Raw genomic sequence first — 21,157 nt, 5'->3', positions numbered from 1 at the left:
ATGTATCGGCGGGGTCTGTCGGACGGCAGATTGAGCCGGCTCTTGTTTGTAATGAACAAACACCCCTCATGAATAATGCACCGTCTCATTTCATCAATAATTTAAAAGCGAGTGGATTTGTGTCTCTGATAAGGCCTCGGGGCAACTAATGTCGAGTTTACATTGGCCACTCGGAGTGATTTGGGCTTAAGTTATTGCGAGAACTATTTGACTCACATTTTCACCTCCTTGAGGAGATAATTAAGTAAAGGACTATTTAGACTTATATGTCCCCATTTAGGGGAAAACGTACAACCATTTGCCCTCTCATATCGAGACCGTCCATGTCAGAGCGATTGTGGGTCTCCGTCGCACATTTTGGACATTTGAGCAAACCCAGAGAAAAGCCACACATGCATGAACATCCATCCATCCATCCATAATCTGCCGCTTATTCTGCACCCGAGTACATACAGGCAACCATTCACTTGCTCAGTCGGGGCAAGTTTCCCATTTTTTTTTCCGTTTTTAACCTTTTTGGACTGTAAGAGGAAACCGGAGAACTCGGAGTAAATCTGCAAACGCCACACGGGGACCTGGCCGTCACCATGGACAACACCGTGGTAAGGCCGACCCCAACTGCGAGAAACTTGGGTGTGGTCCTTGACAACCAACTGTCATTCTCAGCGAATGTCGCGGCGGTCGAACGTTCCTGCAGATTCCTCCTCTACGACATCAGGAAGATCTGCAGATTCCTCACTGAGGATGCGGCGCAGACACTCATCCAGGCTCTAGTCACCTCTCGTTTGGACAACTGCAACTCCCTCCTTGCCGGTGCCCTGGCGGGGACCATCAGCCTTCTGGAGCTTATTCAGAAAGCGGCAGCCCGCCTGGTGTTCAACCGTCCCAAAGTCTCCCACGCAAATCCCCTCCTTATGTCCCTTCACTGGCTCCCGGTAGCTGCCCACATCAAGTGCAAGACCCTGGCGTTCGCCTGGTATACTGGGACAGACCCGTCTTATCTCCAGGTTACGGTCAAGCCACGTGTCCCAAACCGTCCCCTCTGGGCGACCGTCCATACCATCTCTCAGAGCCCCCGGCTGCCGATAGAACCGATCTCGGCTCTTCCCGCTCCTCAGAACGAACTCCCGAAAAAGGTCAGAGACGCGGGGACGATGCCCATCTTTCGCCGTGAGCTGAAAGCATACCTCTTCACCAAGCACTACCCTACTAATCGCACACAGCCTCCAGATGAAGATGAACAATGAACTGAATGCATGTATGCATACGGTTCTGAGATGGCTATTTGGCCATCCCAGAACCATCTCAGAGTGGTCACTTCTGACTTTTGACTACTGGTACGTCGGAACTTCAGTGACTGAATTGCACTTCTTGTTAGTTGCTTTGGATAAAAGGGTCTGCCAAATGATTGTAATGTAATATAACAGAAAGCTCCTCTTGTCGGACTGGAAGCAGCGTCCGTGAGGTGGGAGTGCTAACTGCTATGCCACCCTTAGGTATCCAGTATATTCCGTAATTCATATAAATATATCAATACCGCAGCGGCAAAGTATCTATTCCGCTATTTTGTAAAACCTCGCGCTCATGAAACGCCTACACACACACATAATTACATGCATCCACGCACACACTCAAAGTTGCGCACCTGTTAGCGAATGACAGGCCGAGTAAGGGAATATGACATCTGCTGTGTACACATGCAATGAAAATAGAGACGCGCCGAGCCATTAGCAGCGAGTAACAACCAATCCATTTACTAAATACGATTAAAGCATTGAAAAATGGGGCCACTACACTCGCTGACAAAGAGATGATGAAGATACATTGGACGGCACAGGGGGTCGACATCAGCCAATTTATATATACAAAAAAATAAGAAATATATATAAATATAAAAAATATAAAAAATATAAAAAAATAATAAAAACAGAGCAGAATCATGTAGGATGTTGTTGCACTTTGGAAAAAAAAAAACAAAAAAAAAAACGAGCAGACTCCTATAGGATGTTGTTGCATTTGAAAAAAAAAAAAAAAAACAGAGAAGATTCCTTTAGGATGTTGTTGCAGTTGGGAAAAAAAAAATCAAGCAGAATCCTGTAGAATGTTTTTGCATTTGGGGGAAAAAAAAAAAAAAAAAATCGAGCAGAATCCTGAAAGATGTTGTTGCACTTTGGAAAAAAAAAAAAAAAAGAAAATTGCTTATCACTGTTTACATTAAAATAAGCTCCAAGGCCAGCGCTCCAATTGACTTAAATCAAAAGGAGGGGGTAAAAATTGAACTGCAGGTATACGGGGGGAGAAAGGGAGGAGGTATAGATCTGTCAGGGCGAAATAAAAGCCTCAAGGCTGTAAACAGAAGAGCTGTGGATGGTCTCAGGGGACGTGTTCATCTCTTTGACTTTACAACGCAGAGGGGTTTGCAGACAAAGACATATGGAACGTCGGGTCACTTTGAATAGATTGAGGTGGCTGCAGGGAAGAGTGGCGAGGGAGGGGAGGATGAAGAAACCAGAAGAAATACAATTAGCCGGACTTCCAAAAGTCAACGGGGGGGGGAAACGCCAACTTGGCGTGTTTTATTATGGTAAATGGTCTCAACTTGGATAGTGCTTTCATAAACACACACACGCACATATATACACAGCGATGGCAACAGAGCCCAACGCAATATTAGGATAAGATAAACTTTATAATGTTACTAAAAAAAATAAAATAAGGTGGCACCATCCAGTGTTTGCTCATTCAGTTGCAGACGGTAAATAAAGAATTTCACACATTTCCACGCTGTACATATAACAATAAATGTTTCAAATCTTTAATCTATTGATCCCCATAGGGGTGATTCTTTTGTCACAGCAGCGTAACAGTTATAGGCGTTCTGAATAGAAAGTGAAAGTGAATCTGAATAGAAATGGAAATAGAGAGACAATTAAAAAAAAAAAAAAAAAAAATAGACAGCAGAGAGAATAACAACAGCAAGGATAAGAATGGACAACAGAATGAAAAAAAAAAAAAAGACAGTAAGGGTGAAAATACACAACCGAAACTGAACGACAACATAAACAGAGTGACAATACTGAAGGTAAACTTTTATCTCGTCCATGAAAAACGTTATACGGTCTTTTTTTTTTTTCTTGTGTCTTTCTGATGGGTGAGGTCAAACCTTTATATGTGGCTTGTAAATGAAAAAAAAGTAAGATTATCTTAATAATCAGCAAGCAATAGTTAATGTGCTGCTTTTCTCAGTTACTATAAGCCATGCAAAATGTAATTAATCCCAAAAAATAAGACTATTTTTAAGGTGTGTGACTGTTGTGGGAAAGGGGTAAAAGATGAGTGAAAAAAAAAAATCTCAATCATTGTGGAAGCACCGTTAGCAGCATGGGTAGTTTTCAACTTTTGATTTTGGTTTTTGATACTTTCACCGAGTGATAACATTCTAGAGAGATGAAGGCAGAAAAGCATGTTGTCTTACTCGTTCTACCTCCCAAACCACATTAATTCAAGCGCTAATTCCCCGGAGGAGAAAAACACCAGCAAACCAAGAGTCCACGCGCTGACGGTGACCGGAATACAGCCCGGTGTGTATTTTTCAGCTTGCCAACAATGTGAGCAAGCATCTCTCTCTGTCACTCTTAGTTTGGACTTATATTGCAGCAGTTTGGAGCCGTACATAATGGAACAATAAAATACACAAGATAAAGGATGTAGACCTACAGTGACAGATATCGATATATTTTCAATTCAAGCATCAAGTGATCGTACATTTGGATTCGGGATTGAGGGAGACACAGTGTGTCAAAGTGCTAATTGCACAGTTAGAGATTTGTAGTGGTTTAAGGGAGCGGCGCATAAATCATATCGATTGAATAAGTTGTTGGGCTTATCGCGTTGGTGCTTGTCAGTGTCGACAATGGCAAGGATGATCTTCAAATATTGTTTCATGTTTTATTTCATCTTGTTATATTCTATTCTTTTCCCTTTGCAACTCTATTAGCATCAGATGAGCTGCTTTGCATTGTCATTCAGCAATTAATACACGCATGTGCAGAAACAGACGCAAAAGAATGGTGACAAAAACACCTGGAATTTGATATCTTGCAGAAGGCCACACCCAAAAGATGATCTATGTATTTATCAATTTATGTATTTTTGTGATCATCATCATGGTTTATACTAGTATATTTGTTTTTATGTTGAATTTTTAATTTAATTGGAACTGAACAACAGTGAAAAATAGAAAATTTGACTGTCATTTCCAAGTATTTATGCTCATTCACTGTTTAATTTTGCTCTAATTCTTATTTTAATACTAAACCAAGCACAGACCACCTTTGTTGTGCATTACAAAGCATCAAAGCGATTACTTCCACCTGCAAAGTAATTACTTTCAATATCAAGCGAGCTTTATTCGTGATACTAACATATTAAGTTTCTGCATGTATTGATTTTTTTGTTGTTTTTTTTTTTCGGCACTGGATAACAAAACTTTGGGATGGTGTGAAAAAGCTTGTTTGGTGAATGCAGTGTGTTATGAGAGAAAACCTCTATCACACACACACACACACACACACACACATTTTTCATACCCCGATGCAGGTGAAGTGCATGAAGTCCATTTATTGTGGCAGATCAACAAGCTAGAGAGCGCTTAATAGCATGCTCTGTTGCAAACACATGTACAATACTCTTGGGTACAAAGGTCATGCATCAAAAATGATTGCAGGTTTACAAGGTTGAGAAAGCACTTCACGATACAGAATCTGTAAATAAGTTATATCAACGCAAAGCAAGTTACCACGTGCATGTGTTTTCGCTCGGCTATCAAAACAAAAACTGTAAATGCATGCATGCATGCATGCACATACTGTATATGGTTCAGCGGTCTCATGAGTGAGTGTGTCGTGGTGAGTGATTATAATAAAACAATTCCAAATATTTTCTTTCCTCCTACAAACCTCTGCCTCTGTGCGCTTTACGCATGTGCTCCGACTCGACTGTGTGCCAGCAACGCAGCGTGAGGATAGATTTTACAGCCAGCTAATTCCTAAGCAGGTCCTGCAAGTAGTATGTTTTTGTGAGAATTATTTAAATCTCAGATGACTGCTGAAGCAGCAAACCCCCTATTGCTTTTTTTTTTTTTTTTTTTCTCCGTAACTGTTGCTGATTTTAGAGCCTTTGCTGGGTAAATGTAATAGGGCCTTTAAGTCATTAGAAAAGAGCAATAATGAGCCTATTGCTTAGAATCCCCTGCTGACTATGTGTGATGTAAAGGGGATGAGGACACTAATTCTCCAAAGTGCCCTAATGAGTACAGAATTAGCGAAGCCTTCCATTAGCAAAAGCCTTGATTATGCTAAGCTAATGCATTATAGCAAAGAGAAGAAAGCATGTGGTTTAGTGTAACCGCTGTAGAAGGGATATGTAAGCCGTTTCATCTGTGTGCGCGCGTGCATGTGCAAAGCGGCCGGGCGGTATGTACGCAAAAGACGCAGCTCAGTTTAATAATTCATTCGACAGTTTTCAATTTGTAAATTGACTTTTGTTTGAGGGGCTGATCAATGCCGTCGCTCATTTTACGCTTAACAACTGCAAATCGTAGGATTGGGACGCGCATTTGACGGTTTAGCTACTTTAACATCTTCTAATCTTATTGGATTGACGGCATGGTAAATATAATCTCAATTTTTCCACAAAGCGGATTAATCAAAATGTTAAACTCGTCTTTTGCAAAGTTGTGAGATTACAGATTAGACACAGATTACAGATTGTACTTTTTATCCATCGTGCACGGCCGTCGAACCGTTTGCATGTTTCTCTCGTGTCTGAATCTTCATTCCCTTTTCTCTTCCTTAAGTCTTTTCCTTTTTTAATCGCGGCTGATGGACGTTACAAAAATTGAAAGTGCAATAAACTCATACGTCTGGTGTCGAGAGCGCTGTGAAGGACACTGAGACTCGAAAAGTGATGAAAGATGTAAATGGCGCTAAAACGTGCTAGAGGTATCAGAGAGACGAATACACGGGAAATAAAAATAATAGCGATGGAACGAAGAGCCGATGAATAAAGATGGCAGGGGTGAACGGAGGGGGGACAGGATAGATGGATTTGTGCCTTGCCATGGGGGTAAATATGTGACGAGAAGAAAAAATGACAAACAAGTAAAGATGAGGGAAAGAGATTTGTGGGTGGGATTTTGAAATGTCCCGAAGAAGTGTTTTTTGAAGGGCGGCGGAGGAGCGAGGCGTCTGAATCCAAAGTGATCACAGCATACCGTAATCAGGGACGCCGTGAGGCAACTAACATAAAATCACTGCAAACCTGCAAATATGAAAAGATTGCATCTGAAAGGTAAGCACTCTAAGGGGCGGTATTAGACAAGAAGGGAGATAACGGGGGAGTGGGTTTAGAGGGTAGGGGGTAGAGGTGTTTTGACAGCGCCACGGGTTTCGGGGAGGATGGAAAAGTGGAAACGAGTACACGGGAGCGAAAAACGCTGGAGCTGAGGAGAATTCAAGCAGAAGAGAACGAAAAAATGGAGGTTCTGAATAGTGTTTCTATAATGAATGGCATATTTCAAAAACTTATGATAGAACTTGAAACCAAAAGTAGAGCCAGAATATTTACCGACGTGTACATTTACACAAAATGCCCAGCTCAACTCATTATTATATTTCATTGTTTGTTTGTTTTGAAGTTTATTAGGACAGTGTGCAATTACATTAAGCACAGAGGCAGAGATGTTTGTACCAGATTGTAGCTCATAGCTAATTTCCATTTTACATTTTAAGTTCCATTTCCAATACATTTCTTGTATTAATCTTCTTTTACTCCCGATGGTGGATGTAAAGCTACAATTCGATAATACAATCAAGCTTGTATTCTGGTGACGCAGTAATTAAATGCTGTTTTGTGTCAGGAAAGTCATGTTTGTCATCAAACGGAAGGTTATTCAGGCTCTAGATGAGTTTTGTCCTCATTTTTATTTTGAATTATGGCGCCTTCACGCCTTGCAGTGTCAAAGCGCATTCACCCATTCACACACACACACACACACACACACACATATGAATAGAGGCAGAGCTGTCACGCAAGGTGTTAACCGGGCCGTCGGGAGCAACTTTGGGTTCAGTGTCTTGGCCAAGGACGTTTTGGCATGCAAACAGGAGGAGAGACGTATCAAACCGACGGCCTTCTGATTAAAAGGGACTCCGGCTCCACCCAGTGAGCCACAGCCGCCCAGAAAGGGCAAGAAATTAATGCATTACGACAAGAAATTAATGAATCAGTCAATAATTACAGACTGTATTTCCTCATTATGTATATTATCTTTGCGTCTTGCATCGTTACCTAAGAATGAGTTATAAATCAACGTCAGATTTTATTTATGGCGCGCCAAATCACAACACGGTTGTCTCGTGACGCTTTCCAATTTCAGAGCAGGTCCGGAACGATTCGCGGAAACCCAACATTCCCTCAAACGAGCCAAACGAGGAAACGTTTTAACTGAGCGGAAAACCTCGGCGGCGTCCGGAGCCCGATATGGGCGGCCTTCTGCTCCGACCGGAGAAATCAGGAGCGAGCGGTTGCTATGAGGGTCGGGAAGGACGTCTCCGCTGCTACATTCTGCTCTTCTTCTCCTGTATTCACTTCTTTCAGTGCTTCTGTTCCTCTGTATATTTAGTCGTGGCGGCGCAGGGGAGTGCGTTACTATGAAAAACCTCGCCTTCTCCTGCGACTGTACGGTGAACGTGTAAGCGGGCTGAAGACGTTTTCCGGAAATAAATAGAAAAAAAAAATAAATAAATGAAATAAAATTCTACTCGGCAGCTACAGCAGGGTAACTGGAGAAGATTAATGTGTTGTCTTGGTGTGTTCTTGCCATAAATAGAAGATTTTAAATCTGATCCGGAGTTGCTCACAGTTGTTTGGATATTTTTGTACCACCGGCGACAAAGACGGGAAATAGAATAACACAAATAATGTAACTTTTTTTTTTTTTTTTTTTTTTTCCCCTCCTTCTCTCTCAACTACTTCTCTCCCAGCGTGCGAGCTGATGAACCGCGGCATCCTGGCGTTGGTCAGCTCGATCGGCTGCATGTCCGCCGGCAGCCTCCAGACCCTCGCGGACGCCATGCACATCCCTCACCTCTTTATCCAGCGCTCCCCGGCAGGAACGCCGCGCTCTACCTGTCCACCGACCAGTCGCGTCCCCGGAACCGACGACTACACGCTCATGGTCCGCCCTCCTGTCTATCTAAATGAGGTCATCATGCAGGTGGTGTCCGAGTACAGCTGGCAGAAGTTCATCCTCTTCTACGATTCCGACTTTGGTGAGAATATTTTCATGAAAGCTTTACGTACACGTCGGTTTTATTAGATTAGCTATACAAATATCTTTATTCGTTTAAGACACGTTCCTACTATTTTTACTCACTGGTATGAGACATAAAAAAGGATATTTAGCTCGCATCAGCCATAATGGTTGCTCTCAAAGGGCCACGTGTAACGGTTATAATATAAATATAACTAAATGTAACCAAATGCAATGTAAAATAAATGTAGCTACTCCTTAATGTTAAATAACTCTGAATTTATTACTCATTCGAATCCAAAACGTTGCATATGAAAAGATGTGAACACATTCTGCTGCCATCGTAGTTTGGTTTTTCCGGTTTATCCGGAGTGCTAACTTTAGCATACTTAGCTTTGTGTTTGGCGTCAAAATATCGATGTAGATCGTCCTCTTTGACAATCAATGTTGCATTATAACACGAAAGATGTACCGTTTTTTTCTCCTTCAAGTACAAACATGGTCGCCTTCCCATCTTTCTTGAAACAGCTTTCCATCTGTATCAACTTTTCTCTTCTTAGACATTAAGGGATCATTGTGTTTCCCAATTCCACTTATTGAAAATGGCATTGTTGTGGATACGCTGCAATTGAATGGCAGATGACCATCACTTTGCAAGTCACATGATCGGCATGAATTGCGGGAAATGTAGTTTATGGTCAATGCACGTGTTTGACTTATTTATTTTGAGACAACCTGACATTTTAAGACCTTCTCGCAGGCCGCATAAAATGAAGTGGCGGGCCAAATTTGGCCCGCGGGCCTTGAGTTTGACACGTGACATAGAGAAAGAAGTCAAATCTATGCAACCAGATGGAAAAAAAAAAAAAAAAAACATCAATGGTTTCAAAGCATGACATGACAAGCTAATAGTCAAATTAAAAATAAAACCTTTCCTATTTTCTCTCCACCACTTAAATAGGGTCTCACTGGCAGCCTTGGCCATGTGTGTGCATATGCACAGGAGGAAAATGCAGGCAGATACAAATACGTGACATCTGTTGACATATCGGTCTGTCTACATGTATATTAACTCATTTCACCCCTATTCTCTTTGGGCTTTATTTCAGTTCTCTTTCCAGTACATTAACTTTGTCATTACACTGCAGATATTCTGTTCCTCTTTTATAAAATGCCACTGCATGTCTTCAGTGTCATGGCTTCTCTTCTGCAGAGACTCTCTTATTATTGCCGGTTTCCTCGCATTTCGTGGTAGCCGGTGCGCATTGAGTACACATTGTGAAATTTTTATTTCATAAGCAAATCGCAATGTGGAAAAAAAAAATAGAGCAACACGGTGGAAACAATGGACACTAAAACAAACAGAAACATCACCATTACACAGTCCTACCAAAATTCCCGTCTTTATTGCCAGTGTTCATACTGAGCTGAGAAATGTCTTGGGGATAAAATGTTTTTTTTAGTCTATTTGTCTGGATTTAATGACCATAAACCAGCTTACTGAAGACAACAATTTGAACGGGTGATGCCTCGGCTGAGTATTTGAATGTTTTAAGCTCTTTTTTTAAGCCGTCAGTTCTCGAGATGTCCTCAAGGAATGGGAAAGGGCAACTGCTGATGTTTCGGATTTGATCCTCCGGAGTGCTTTTTTGTGTTTAGTGGAGCAGACCTTGCAAACCATGCGGCGAGACCGTAGTTCAGCAAATCTTTCCAAGTAGCGGCAGCGGTAGGACACCAACAGTGTCTTAGCTAAACTGCGGGTTTCTGAATATCCTCAGGAAATATGGAAGCCGTTCTGCTTCGTTGGTCGCCGGCATTCGTATTCCGCATCCGACGATCATCGCTGTGCGGGAACCTGATGTTTTTCCACCAGTGTGGCAGGACCATCAACAGCTGTGAGGTTCCTGGTTTTATAACTGATGATAGAATCGCCAGTCTTTCTAGCAGGATGTTGCTCCCGATGGGCTCGGAGAGCATAAACTTGCATGTCAAAAGGGCGGCGGTTCGAGCAACTTGTGGCCGATGGCTCGGAACCGACACCATGCTGTTTCCGTGGACGCGTTTCCATGCAGCATGCTGTGACTGGATCAGCCCTTTCTTACGATTTTAAAGATGGTTGGTCTGGCATTGCCAGTTCAAATCTCTAAGGAGGAGACGTGGTGTCAACCACCTCTGTTTAATTTAGGTTTCCTGGTGGTCACTTCAGATAAGATAAAATGTATTGATCCCCATCTTTTGTCACAGCAGTGTAACGGTTATAATTTCAAAAATAAATATCAATAAAAATATAAATTGAGAGACAGAGGATAGCAAAGACATCCACGAATAAATAGACAGCAGGGAGAATAACAACAGCAACAACATCAGGGATAAGAATGGACAACAGGAACGGTAAGGGTGAAAAATAGACGACCAGAACGAAACAACAATATAAATAGAGTGACAGTAGCAATGACAAGAAAAAAGAAATAAAGAAAAATAGGTAGGATGTGTGTGGGCTGGGACCGACAAGGTTAAAGAAAGTTAAATATAAAGTTAAATGAGGGGGCATGTAACACAGCAACCAATCAGAAATATAACACACAAATAAAACAGTCAAAGGAAATGCAAATCGAAAATGGAAATGTACCGTACGTTGCTACACGCTGTCCTGTAGTTTTCACAGATTTTTTTTTTTTTTGTTGTAGAATACTTTGGGGCTCACTCTCCAGAGAACCCCCTCGGAGCCATCTATCACCAAACCCCACAATAAGAAAATGCTGATCATTATTCTGATTTCCCAGATATTCGTATCAGAAGTCGATCTATTGAGTGAAATCTGGCCGACATGTGCGGCTGCCTTGTAAATCCTCTAAAATGCAAATTGTTGAATATGACAAACTCACACAGGTAAATGTTGTTTCATTAAATATCGGCTGGCATGTCTGCAGTGCCGATGCTCTTGAGTGCGATCCGTCCAAGTCCTCCGGTTTCTGCTTTAACCTACTGAACAACAGTGAACTGGAGGGGTGACAGTTATGGCGTCTCAGTATTCTTCAAAATTTATCTTTCAAACCTTGAACTTTTAACAAGTGTTGTGCGGCCAAGCGGGATGCTATCATTACATAAACCCACGATTTTCCTTTTCCAAGGTTTTTTTTCCTCTGTGATTTGCGGTTCTGGCAAAATATTTGCTAGTGCAGCTGCACACTGGGATCCACTACAGCTACACTCTGCAGCAAACAGTGTGCAGTTGTAAAGTTTTGAGTTTATGGATAAAACTTGCATCCTCTTTTCCATCCAGTGTGGAGCGGTTTCACTCCGTGTTGCGAAATTGATACAAAGAATTTGCTGCAGCAACGCTTTGGGGGAGTGAATCATGTTGGGCATCGAAATACCAAATTATAAGATTTAAGCAAATTATCTGAAAAGCTCCAAACAATTAAAGATAGTTTGAGTTCTTCTGTATTAGATTTGTGCATCTTAATGAGACCGAATGGGACTCAAATTATACAAGCCGGGGCATTTTCACAATTATTCTCTGTTAAATACATGAAGGTAATTCCACCTTAAATCCTATCAGCAGAGCATCAGTTGGAGGGAAAAAAAAACAACGGCAAACAAACTGAATGATATTCGGCCGGTGGAGCCAATTGTTTACACTTTTCGGTCAATGACTTTGGGTTATTTCAGGACACCAACTCATTTTAAGTAAGTTTACCGTGCAGACGAAGATGTTCAGCTGCAAGAATAGTTGAATTTATTGAAAAAAAATTATTTACCAGAAACCTTGATGATATCAAACTCTTCTACTGGTCATGGACTGTTTTTTTTTTTATGACTCTAAAATAAGGTACATCCTGATTTATACGGAAAATTCTCTCAGGAAAGTTCAAAATTAAATGTATTTAATTTTCATATGTCTCCTGGTTATTTTCTATTTTTGCCAAAATTGCCACTTCCCCCGGCGCCTCAGGCGCGGGCTTGACTCAACCGTAGGGTTTTTCCACGCATCAGGTCATTGGCAAGCGAACCCACGCTGAAACTAATCTCACTTGAGAGTTTATTTGAAGAGGGAAAAAGACCCATTTGAGAGACCAGAGGGGTCTGAGAGTAACAACAAAAATAAAGCCGCATTCAAATGAAAATTCCAAGAATCTCCCTTCCAGGTGATTCACCCGCTCCACACATGCACTTCATAATATCCAGGGAGCGGCTCATAGCCGGCCAGCGAAGCCACGAAACCCTGAAACCAAGCAACCCGCATGACAAAAAAGCCCTTGGATTTTTTTTCTCTAAGAAAAAAAAACACGAGCATGAAGGACAAAAGCAGTTTTTGAGGAGCAAAACACGGTTACAGGGTCAACTGGAACGCACTTCGGGTGTCACCATCAACCCCAGATGGGAAACAAGCTCAGGGTTCCCACTAATTCTACATTATGGTGACTAGATAGTAATCCTTTAAGAGCTATTATGAGTGCATAATATAAGATGCAGTGGCTACGTTAGCATCCCCCTATTTTTTTAATTAGACGCCCCAAATCAAAATTGTTTCTATTGTGATTTCCCCTATTGACTAATGCACAAAGGTGCCCGAATAACAAAGAAATATTAACCCGTAGAGAGAGTTGTATTAGTTTTCCCATGTTTCTAATACTATGTTGATTTATTTTCCATTGCGTTTAAGTTGAGAAATGTTGCATGCATTGGTATTCGGTGGATCTCCGTATCGGGATCCCACTGGGAAACAAACTCGTGGGTTGACCTTAATTGTTCAAGGCATCAAAGCATCAGTGAACCACATATGTCATGGTCAAGAAGCGTTAATGAATGGGATACGTCAAGGATTTTATAATAAACACGTATTATATGTTGGCTACTGGGACCCTACACCTCAGATGCCAGTCTCAGGCAAGGAAATGTATTTATATAGCACATTTTTTATGCATATTGTTTATCAAAGGGGTTTTATAGGGCAAACGTAACAGTATAAAGCAGCATAGGTGGTGCTGCGGCTTGTTCTAGCGTCTTAAAGCGAAAAGATTCGCGGTTGGATCCTCCCACAGTCCAAAAACATGCAGCAGGCAAATAGGAGATGCTGAATTTCCTTATGTGAAGGACAGAGTGAATGTTTGAATCTCTGGACAACCTATGAATGACAGGGTGAAGGGTTGGATAAGGGTTGTGAAGACAGGAAACCAAAAAAACAAGTTAAAAAATGTAGTCCGGAAACAACCCAAAGAGTCTGTTATGAGCAGCAAAGTCGAGATTGGTCTTCAGCTAAAATTGCTCAACGATTACCTTGTATATCCTCGCGTTGTTTCTATAGCTAAACACGAAAACAGCTTTGCCGTGCTTGATTTTAAACTTGTGGCGGGTCGCTTTTCCCGAGAGGTCTGTACAAGATAAGGAAATTTGCGACCGCAGCTATTTATTGATATGCGAGCAAGCTGCAGTATTTTGAAAGTGATTTATTCAGAAACACATTGCCAATAAAAAAAAAAAAAAAAGGTGTGAGAGGCTGGAGAGATTATCTGGGCCGAACAGCTGTATCAGCTGTAAATATCTGATGGATGTCTCTGACGGACCAACTGACAGAACATTTCAGTTAAACCACCCCTTGGAAAATAAAAGCACGTACAAAAGTCAGACACTGCAAAGTCCCCGATTACATCAACCCAAAGCCGCTTTAGATACTTACTGCACTCACTATTTGATTTGTTTACAATTCACCAGTCTGAGATTGGTTTGTAGCATCTTGATGCAGCATCTTATCCAGTTGGTGAAACGCAACATTCTTGGCGATGCAACGAGGGCTTAGGTGTTTTGTTGTGAAAGTGTCGATACACTGAGTTATCCTCTGGACTGTCTCGGCCTCTGACGGCACCTTTCCCACGGATTTGTCGATCTTTGGTCGGGCGGAGTCACCAGCTAACTTAAGCTCATCTAGCGATTGGCTTACATTGTTCCTCAGATTAGTGGAGTTTTTTTTTACATTTAATTTTTTTCACATTTATTTTTGCATTACAGGTTTTACAAAAATAACGGGTCTAGTCCACTTGACACCTCCCGTGAATTTCATAAAAAAAAGAAATAAAAAAAAATGTTGCCCACAAATGCCTATAAATTGTGTTGATTCTTTTTTTTTCTTTTTATTATTGTACCTCGGCCGTAGCTGCTTCCTTCCTCCGCCATGCTATATCTTGGTTTCCTTTTTTTTTTTTAATGCACTCGTGCAAAGCGCACGTGCATGTCCTTCACCCATAATGCAACTTGAATTTTAAACCTTTATCACAACAAAGGTTTAGACAACACTTGGTGAATCTACAGAGAAAAAAAATGAACATTACAATGCAGACTTATTTTTTTTCTCTATTCTTCTTTCCTTAAAATGTACTTGTTTGACTTTTGTGCAAAACCTCAGAAACGATCATGCCACCATTAAATGCCACAAAATGAAAATAGTGCACGCCAACTATTTAAGATATTCAGGGAATATACGAAAAAGGCTTTTTACCCACCTTAACCTTAATTACAACTAAATAATAATGTAGAATATAAATTCCTCCGTATCATGGCCGCTCTCACTCTAATGGTTGCTCTGAAAACTCTATTCCCAAATACCAGTTAGTTACGTTGACACAATTTAGACACACACACACGACACACACAAGGTAACCTATCTACAATCCCCCCGTCGTCTCCGCGATCACAGGTTGGGTTCACGGTCCTGCGGGTCGGACAGTTCTGCTTTTCATTTACAAAGAGCCCTTTAAAGATATCGCCATTGTTCCCTAATGGCCTTTTTTCAAGGAGAAAAGGGGAAGAGCGCAATTATTCGTGAGAAAGAAAGACGAACAGACAGAGACGGAGAGATGGCCTTTTAAGATACAAGCAATGGTACCTAAAGGACTAGCTTCCTGAAAAAGGGGAGTTCTTTAGTGGACAGACAGTCAAGTGTGTCCTCTCAAATAAAGCTACGGTGCTCCTGTCTTGGTCCCTATTTTCAGCTCTACTGGTGCATTCCAGACACTGAGAACACATGCTTTCTGATTATTAGCTCTCTCGCTCTCTCTTTCTCGCTCTCCCCCATCGTTTTTATGTATCGACTCCCCCCCCCCCCCCCCCCTATCGTCATCCCGTTTGTTTTCTCTTTAGCTTTCACGAACATCACTTTGTAATATAAATGCTTAGTTTTGGAGGCGGTAAAAAGAGTTGTCCCCAAAAGGCTGCGAAACAGCATGCGATCTTTCATTTTGGATGTATAAGTCACCTTTTATTTTGGAATTAAGAGTAATTAAGAGCAGGGAATATTCAAATCTTTGCACTCAAGACCTTAAAACACTTTATAGCCTTGACTTTGACACTTTATAGTTTTATTTGTATTTCTTATTCCCCCCTTTTTTTTTTTTGCTTATACAATTTCCTACTTTTATTTATTATTGTTATGTTTTACTTGAAACTCTGGCACAACGATTTCCTTCGGGATAAATAAAGCTGTTCTTATTCTTAATCTCTTGTAGAAAGAATAGCTGAAATAAAACATGTTTTATTAAAATGAAACAAAAGATTCAGTGCTCCTGCTTCTCCATGTGGACATCCAAATTAAATCATAAGACGGATAATCTTCTCAGATTCACTTGAGGGTGTTAAAGTTAACTGAAGTTTGGTTAAGTTCATGATCTGAAGTTCATCATGCCCTTCGATAGGATTTGGATGTCCTTTTGCACAACCGCTGTTTAGACTGTTGGAAAGTAATAGATTACCTGTGTGACATCAGCGGGGAATTGGTCCAGGACTATGCACTTGAAACATGCAGAGTATATATAACATTTACATTTATAGAATATAAAAAAAGGGAAAAAAAAAAAACGCACATCTGACAAGAGGTTTAAAAAAAAAATCTGCACACCAAAAATACTCCAAAAATAAAGATTTTTATTTTACATAGAGTGTGACGCATGACGTTTCAAGCCAAAATAGCCTCTTCCTCAAATGCTTATATGTGTTAACAAACATGTTATTGTGGCATCATATTATAGGAAAGGATCATGTGATTGATTCCCTGTTTTTGGGTTTTTTTTTGCACCTGTTGTTAGATATATCATGCCATATCAACATTTTAACATTATAAATGACATTATATTTTTTTCAAACCACTGTATATTGATATATATGGAAATTAAGTGTGTGTTTGTGTGTATATATATATATATATATATATATATACATCATAATTTTCCGGACTATTAAGCCGCACTGGCTAAAAATAAACAAATATATAGATGTGTCTATAAACTCATCTATAAACCACAGGTGTCCATGTTGTAACATGAGATATTCAGATATTTAAACAGAAACATTTTTTCAACTTGTAATTAAAAACATACCTATGATATCCATAAATATGTGCTGGAAATATTTTTGTTTTTTTTTCCTCCAAACCGTGCCTGTTGAAAAAGATGAATAATAAATAACACAAGGAAAAGTCCATCAATCCATCCATTTTCTATCCCTGCTTTGTCCAACTCCAGCTTATCACTATCGTCATTTTCCTCCTGCGCAGTAAAACCATTAATTTCGTCTTCGATGTCGGAATTGAACGGCCTAAGAATTTCACGGTAATTTCAGTAGTCCGATGTGACAAAGCTAAATGTTTTGGCGGCATGAAGCTTGTTCGCCCCAAAAAATTCCATAAATTAGTGTCAACATTGAAAAAAGTTGCAGCTTCTTGTCCAGAAAAAAAAAGAAAAAAAATAATATATATACGTATATGTATATATATATATATATATATATATATATTTTTTTTTTTTTTTTTTTTTAATTATTTTTTATATTTACACTATATTTATTAATACACTTATGCATCTCTCTTTCCACATAAAATGCAATATGGAGGATATAATCAATCCCTGAAACAAAAAGAAATGAACCTACTTTGAAAGTCTGGCCTTTGCGTTGAATATCAGGTATTGCAGAACACGACTTAAGAAACACTGACACTAACACACACACAGGTGTGTGTCTCATTCAGTATTCTTAGTGGGGTCATTATTCTGAGCGAGAAAGATTGGCAGCAATCAACAACAGCATTTGATTGTATTCAAAGTAGCTTTGGATATCAGGGTTATTAAAATTGAAACTAAATGTTAGGTTGAGAAAAGAAGGTAAAATAACGATGGAATTGAATTCCTCCGGGAGGCTTATTTGTATAATGAAGAATCTGCTAAATGAAAATAAGAAATTGGAACGAGCAGATGTTATTATTCAGGTACTCATGACTTCATCATCATTCACCTGCTCATCAAAAAGGTAAATGTAATGCCTTGGACGGTGTCGCGGGAGGGGGAGGAACCACTAAAATGCCTGGATCTCATATAATCAGAACCTGTAGCGGTAAAGTTTGAAACTGAGTACGAATTATATGAACCGTGCAATTAGTTTTCAGGGAAAAAGTGAAACAACTCAGGAACTCCCTCTTTAATTTTACCTTTCAATCTCAGCAGGCTACCGATTCATACCTGCACAATTGTTCCGTTTTTTCCAAAGAAAAAAATGATAATATTTTACTTACTTGATGCTGTTCAGGTTCCTGATTATTTCCAATTGTGTCGCTGTATAATTGTTAGAAAACTGCAGTTAAAGTGCAGTGCAATCACACAAACAGTGCAATACATGACAATATCAATGACATAAATGTATCAACAACTGCGAACTTTCTCAAAGAAATGTGCGTTTTTCTGTTAGTAATAAATGAGTGATTTAATGTCAATCAGTTACATTGTTAAAATGGGATTTTGCAATTCCCTTTACTCCTCTCCAACGATGAGTAGCATCTTGATGATCTGTTCATAACGAGAAGATCTCTGTTTAGCAGTTTTTTTTTTGCATTATTTTTATCTTTTTTCATGCCCGCGTAAGTTTCCTCCCTCAGTCCAAACACACACTGCAGGTTCATTAGGAATCCTAAAAATTGTCCGAAGGTGGTTGGATGTCTCTATATGAGGTGTGAATGGCTGCATGTTTACACGCGACCCTGCGATTGACCGGCGACCGACTGCAGGATAAGCGTCCTCGATAAGGAATAAATGAATGAATGAATGACAAGCTCAGTTTTTTGGGGATACCCGATGTGCGACACACTGCATAACGCTCAGCTCCAATCTGGGGTTCCTTTTGGGGCCGCAGCAGATTTGTATCTATCTGTTTTGCCTCTGTCAGATGAGGGGTTTATATCTCAACCCTTAATTCAGCATTTGACATCATTTCACTGTAAAAGGCCACATGGGGGTGGGGAAAAAAAAAAAAAAGAAGAGATCAAAACACGCACAGATCAAAGATGACTCGTTTCCTACTTGCAGCCTCTTACCATAAATGAACTCCGCATTAGTCCTCCCAGTGGTGTTGACTGATTGTTAGTCCCCTCCTCAGCGCTCATTAGATAAATGCATCTCTGGCCAAGAAACCCCAGTTTCATCCTCATGACTCCAGATAGAGATCAAGTGGACTCGGTCGAATGGGCAGATCCAGGATTTGGATCCGTGACAGATCCTGTTGATCGGAGATGCCGAGACACACATTAAATAAATGGGTGCTACGCAGGGAGGGAATCTCTCACATACAAACAAAAGAAAACCCAATGGATGAAGAGCCATTCAAGTTACTGAAATATATATATATATATATGTGTGTGTGTGTGTGTGTGTGTGTGTGTGTATACATATATGTATATATATAAAAACCTATGTATGTATATATATTATACATTTATGTTTATATATAGTTGATATGTATATATACATATACATGTGTGTGCATGTACATACACATATGTATACATGTATACAAACATGCATACATATACACACATATCGAGGAGTATCTCCAAAAATTTGAATATTGTGATGAGGTTCTTTATCTTCTGTAATGCAATTAAAAAAAAAACAAAAATGACTTTTTCATGGTATTCTAATATTTTGAAATAGGATTTTTGAGTTTTCTTAAGATGTAAGCCATAATCACAAATACTAAAGTAATAAAAGGCTTGCAATATTTCAGTTGATTTGTAATGAATCCAGAATAGATAACATTTTTGTTTTTGTATTTGCATTTCAGAGGATAAATAACTTTATCACAATATTGTAATTTTCTGAGACGGTCCTGTATATGTATGTGTATGTACATTATATATGTATATATGTTAACAAACATACAAACAGTATACCTTCATGCATACATATATACACACACATATGTATATATATTATGTATGTTTACATACATATAAATACACACATATGCACACACACACACACACACACACATATATATATATATATATAAACACATACAAGACTGGCTCAGAAAATTAGAATATTGTGATTAAGTTCTTTATCTTCCGTAGTGCAATTACAAAAACAAAATGTCATATATTCTGGATTCATTACAAATCAACTGAAATATTGCAAGCCTTTTATTATTTTAATATTGCTGATTATGGCTTACATCTAAAGAAAACTCAAAAATCCTCTCAAAATATTAGAATATCATGAAAAAGTAATTTTTGCTTTTTAATTGCATTACAGAAGATAAAGAACTTTATCACAATATTCTAATTTTCTGAGACAGTCCTGTATATGGGTGCAAAATCCTTGACAAAGTAGCAGGGAGGGAGGTAGCAAAAGAGTATGCAGGCCCATGTCGATAAAAGCTAAAAAAAAAGTTTCTGGACACTGAGGAGGAGGATTGTGTTGCCGTCGCATTACGGCTTTAAAAAGGTACGATGGTTTTGTTGTGGCTCCTGCAGAGAGGATGCAGTCACGTGTTCAGACCAGAGGAGGGTCGGATTGCAGCACGGAGAAGGGTTTGGGATGTTCACGACGATCCAGCCGTTACAAGAGCAACGCTTGATCAAATAACAAAAACAAAATTAGCAAGTGATATTGACATAACAAGAATGGAAGTGGTGTTTAATTGAGCATCTTTCCTCTTCGTATTATCATTGACGGTTCAATAAAATCGTCTAGACCGGTTATTACAATAATTCTCCTTCACACGAAGGTCCCTTCCTATAGTCTGAAATCATTTCGAAACAAACTGAATTTTGCTCCAAAATCGACCGGGTGAAAATATGCATTTATTATATGTTTCATGCGTTCATTTGAAAAAAAATTAATAACATGAATAAATAAATAAAGTCTCGATTAAAGGCCTTCAAATTCAGCTCTTCCTATTTTCCTCACATGTATTGAAATTCACGTTTAATGAAATATGTGTTGTCGGCCTCAGCTCTTGTTTGATTAAATGACGTTTGCGACAGAACAAACACGATAATACTGAACCAATACAAATGGCCTAAATTCTCACGAGTGATTAAAGAAAAACAATATAAAATACTGTATCATCTCAACAGAATTCCAAAATGAAGTCCAGCTAATGCTTCCAAATAAAAGTTTTTTTTTCCCCTATCAGAATACGGATAAATAAACCATCTAGGTCATCCAATCCACTCCTGCAGACTCCAGCAGCGGCAGCCATATTGAGTTTAATAAAGTGCCTCAGCAGTGAAAGGATGCATTTCTAATCCCCAATAGCGTTTACCAGTCGCTGTATTAGGACCCCCCCCCCCCCCCCCCCCCACATACACAAACACACACACACACACACGCCTGAGATTACATACCCTGTCATATGAATGCAGTGCAAATCAGCCTGAATAACAGGGGGGCAGACAGTTATGCAAGGTGAAATTAAACTCGAGATATCTGCATGTGTTCTCGGATCAAGGTTATATGATAGCGGGACTTACAGGCGCCACGCGTGTTCAGTAGCTGCTCATGGAAAGGCATGCTAATGGATTTT

At 39.7% G+C, this 21,157-nt stretch overlaps 1 protein-coding gene across 1 annotated transcript in view; it reads left to right on the top strand.

The window, feature by feature from the left end:
• Window positions 1–21,157, top strand: part of grid2 (glutamate receptor, ionotropic, delta 2) — a 498,322-nt gene that overhangs the window by 243,979 nt on the left and 233,186 nt on the right. The window contains exon 3 of the mRNA XM_086174064.1: window positions 8,046–8,333. Within this exon, the coding sequence (XP_086030190.1) occupies window positions 8,046–8,333 (288 nt within the window). The remainder of the gene's footprint in view (window positions 1–8,045; window positions 8,334–21,157) is intronic.

Source organism: Fistularia commersonii, chromosome 26 (assembly GCF_037954325.1).
Source record: "Fistularia commersonii isolate RoL2024-O1a breed Wild chromosome 26, RoL_Fcom_v1.0, whole genome shotgun sequence".
Lineage (NCBI taxonomy): Eukaryota > Metazoa > Chordata > Actinopteri > Syngnathiformes > Fistulariidae > Fistularia > Fistularia commersonii.
The sequence above is the reverse complement of the archived record's forward strand: the minus strand, read 5'-3'. Positions and strand labels throughout refer to the sequence as shown.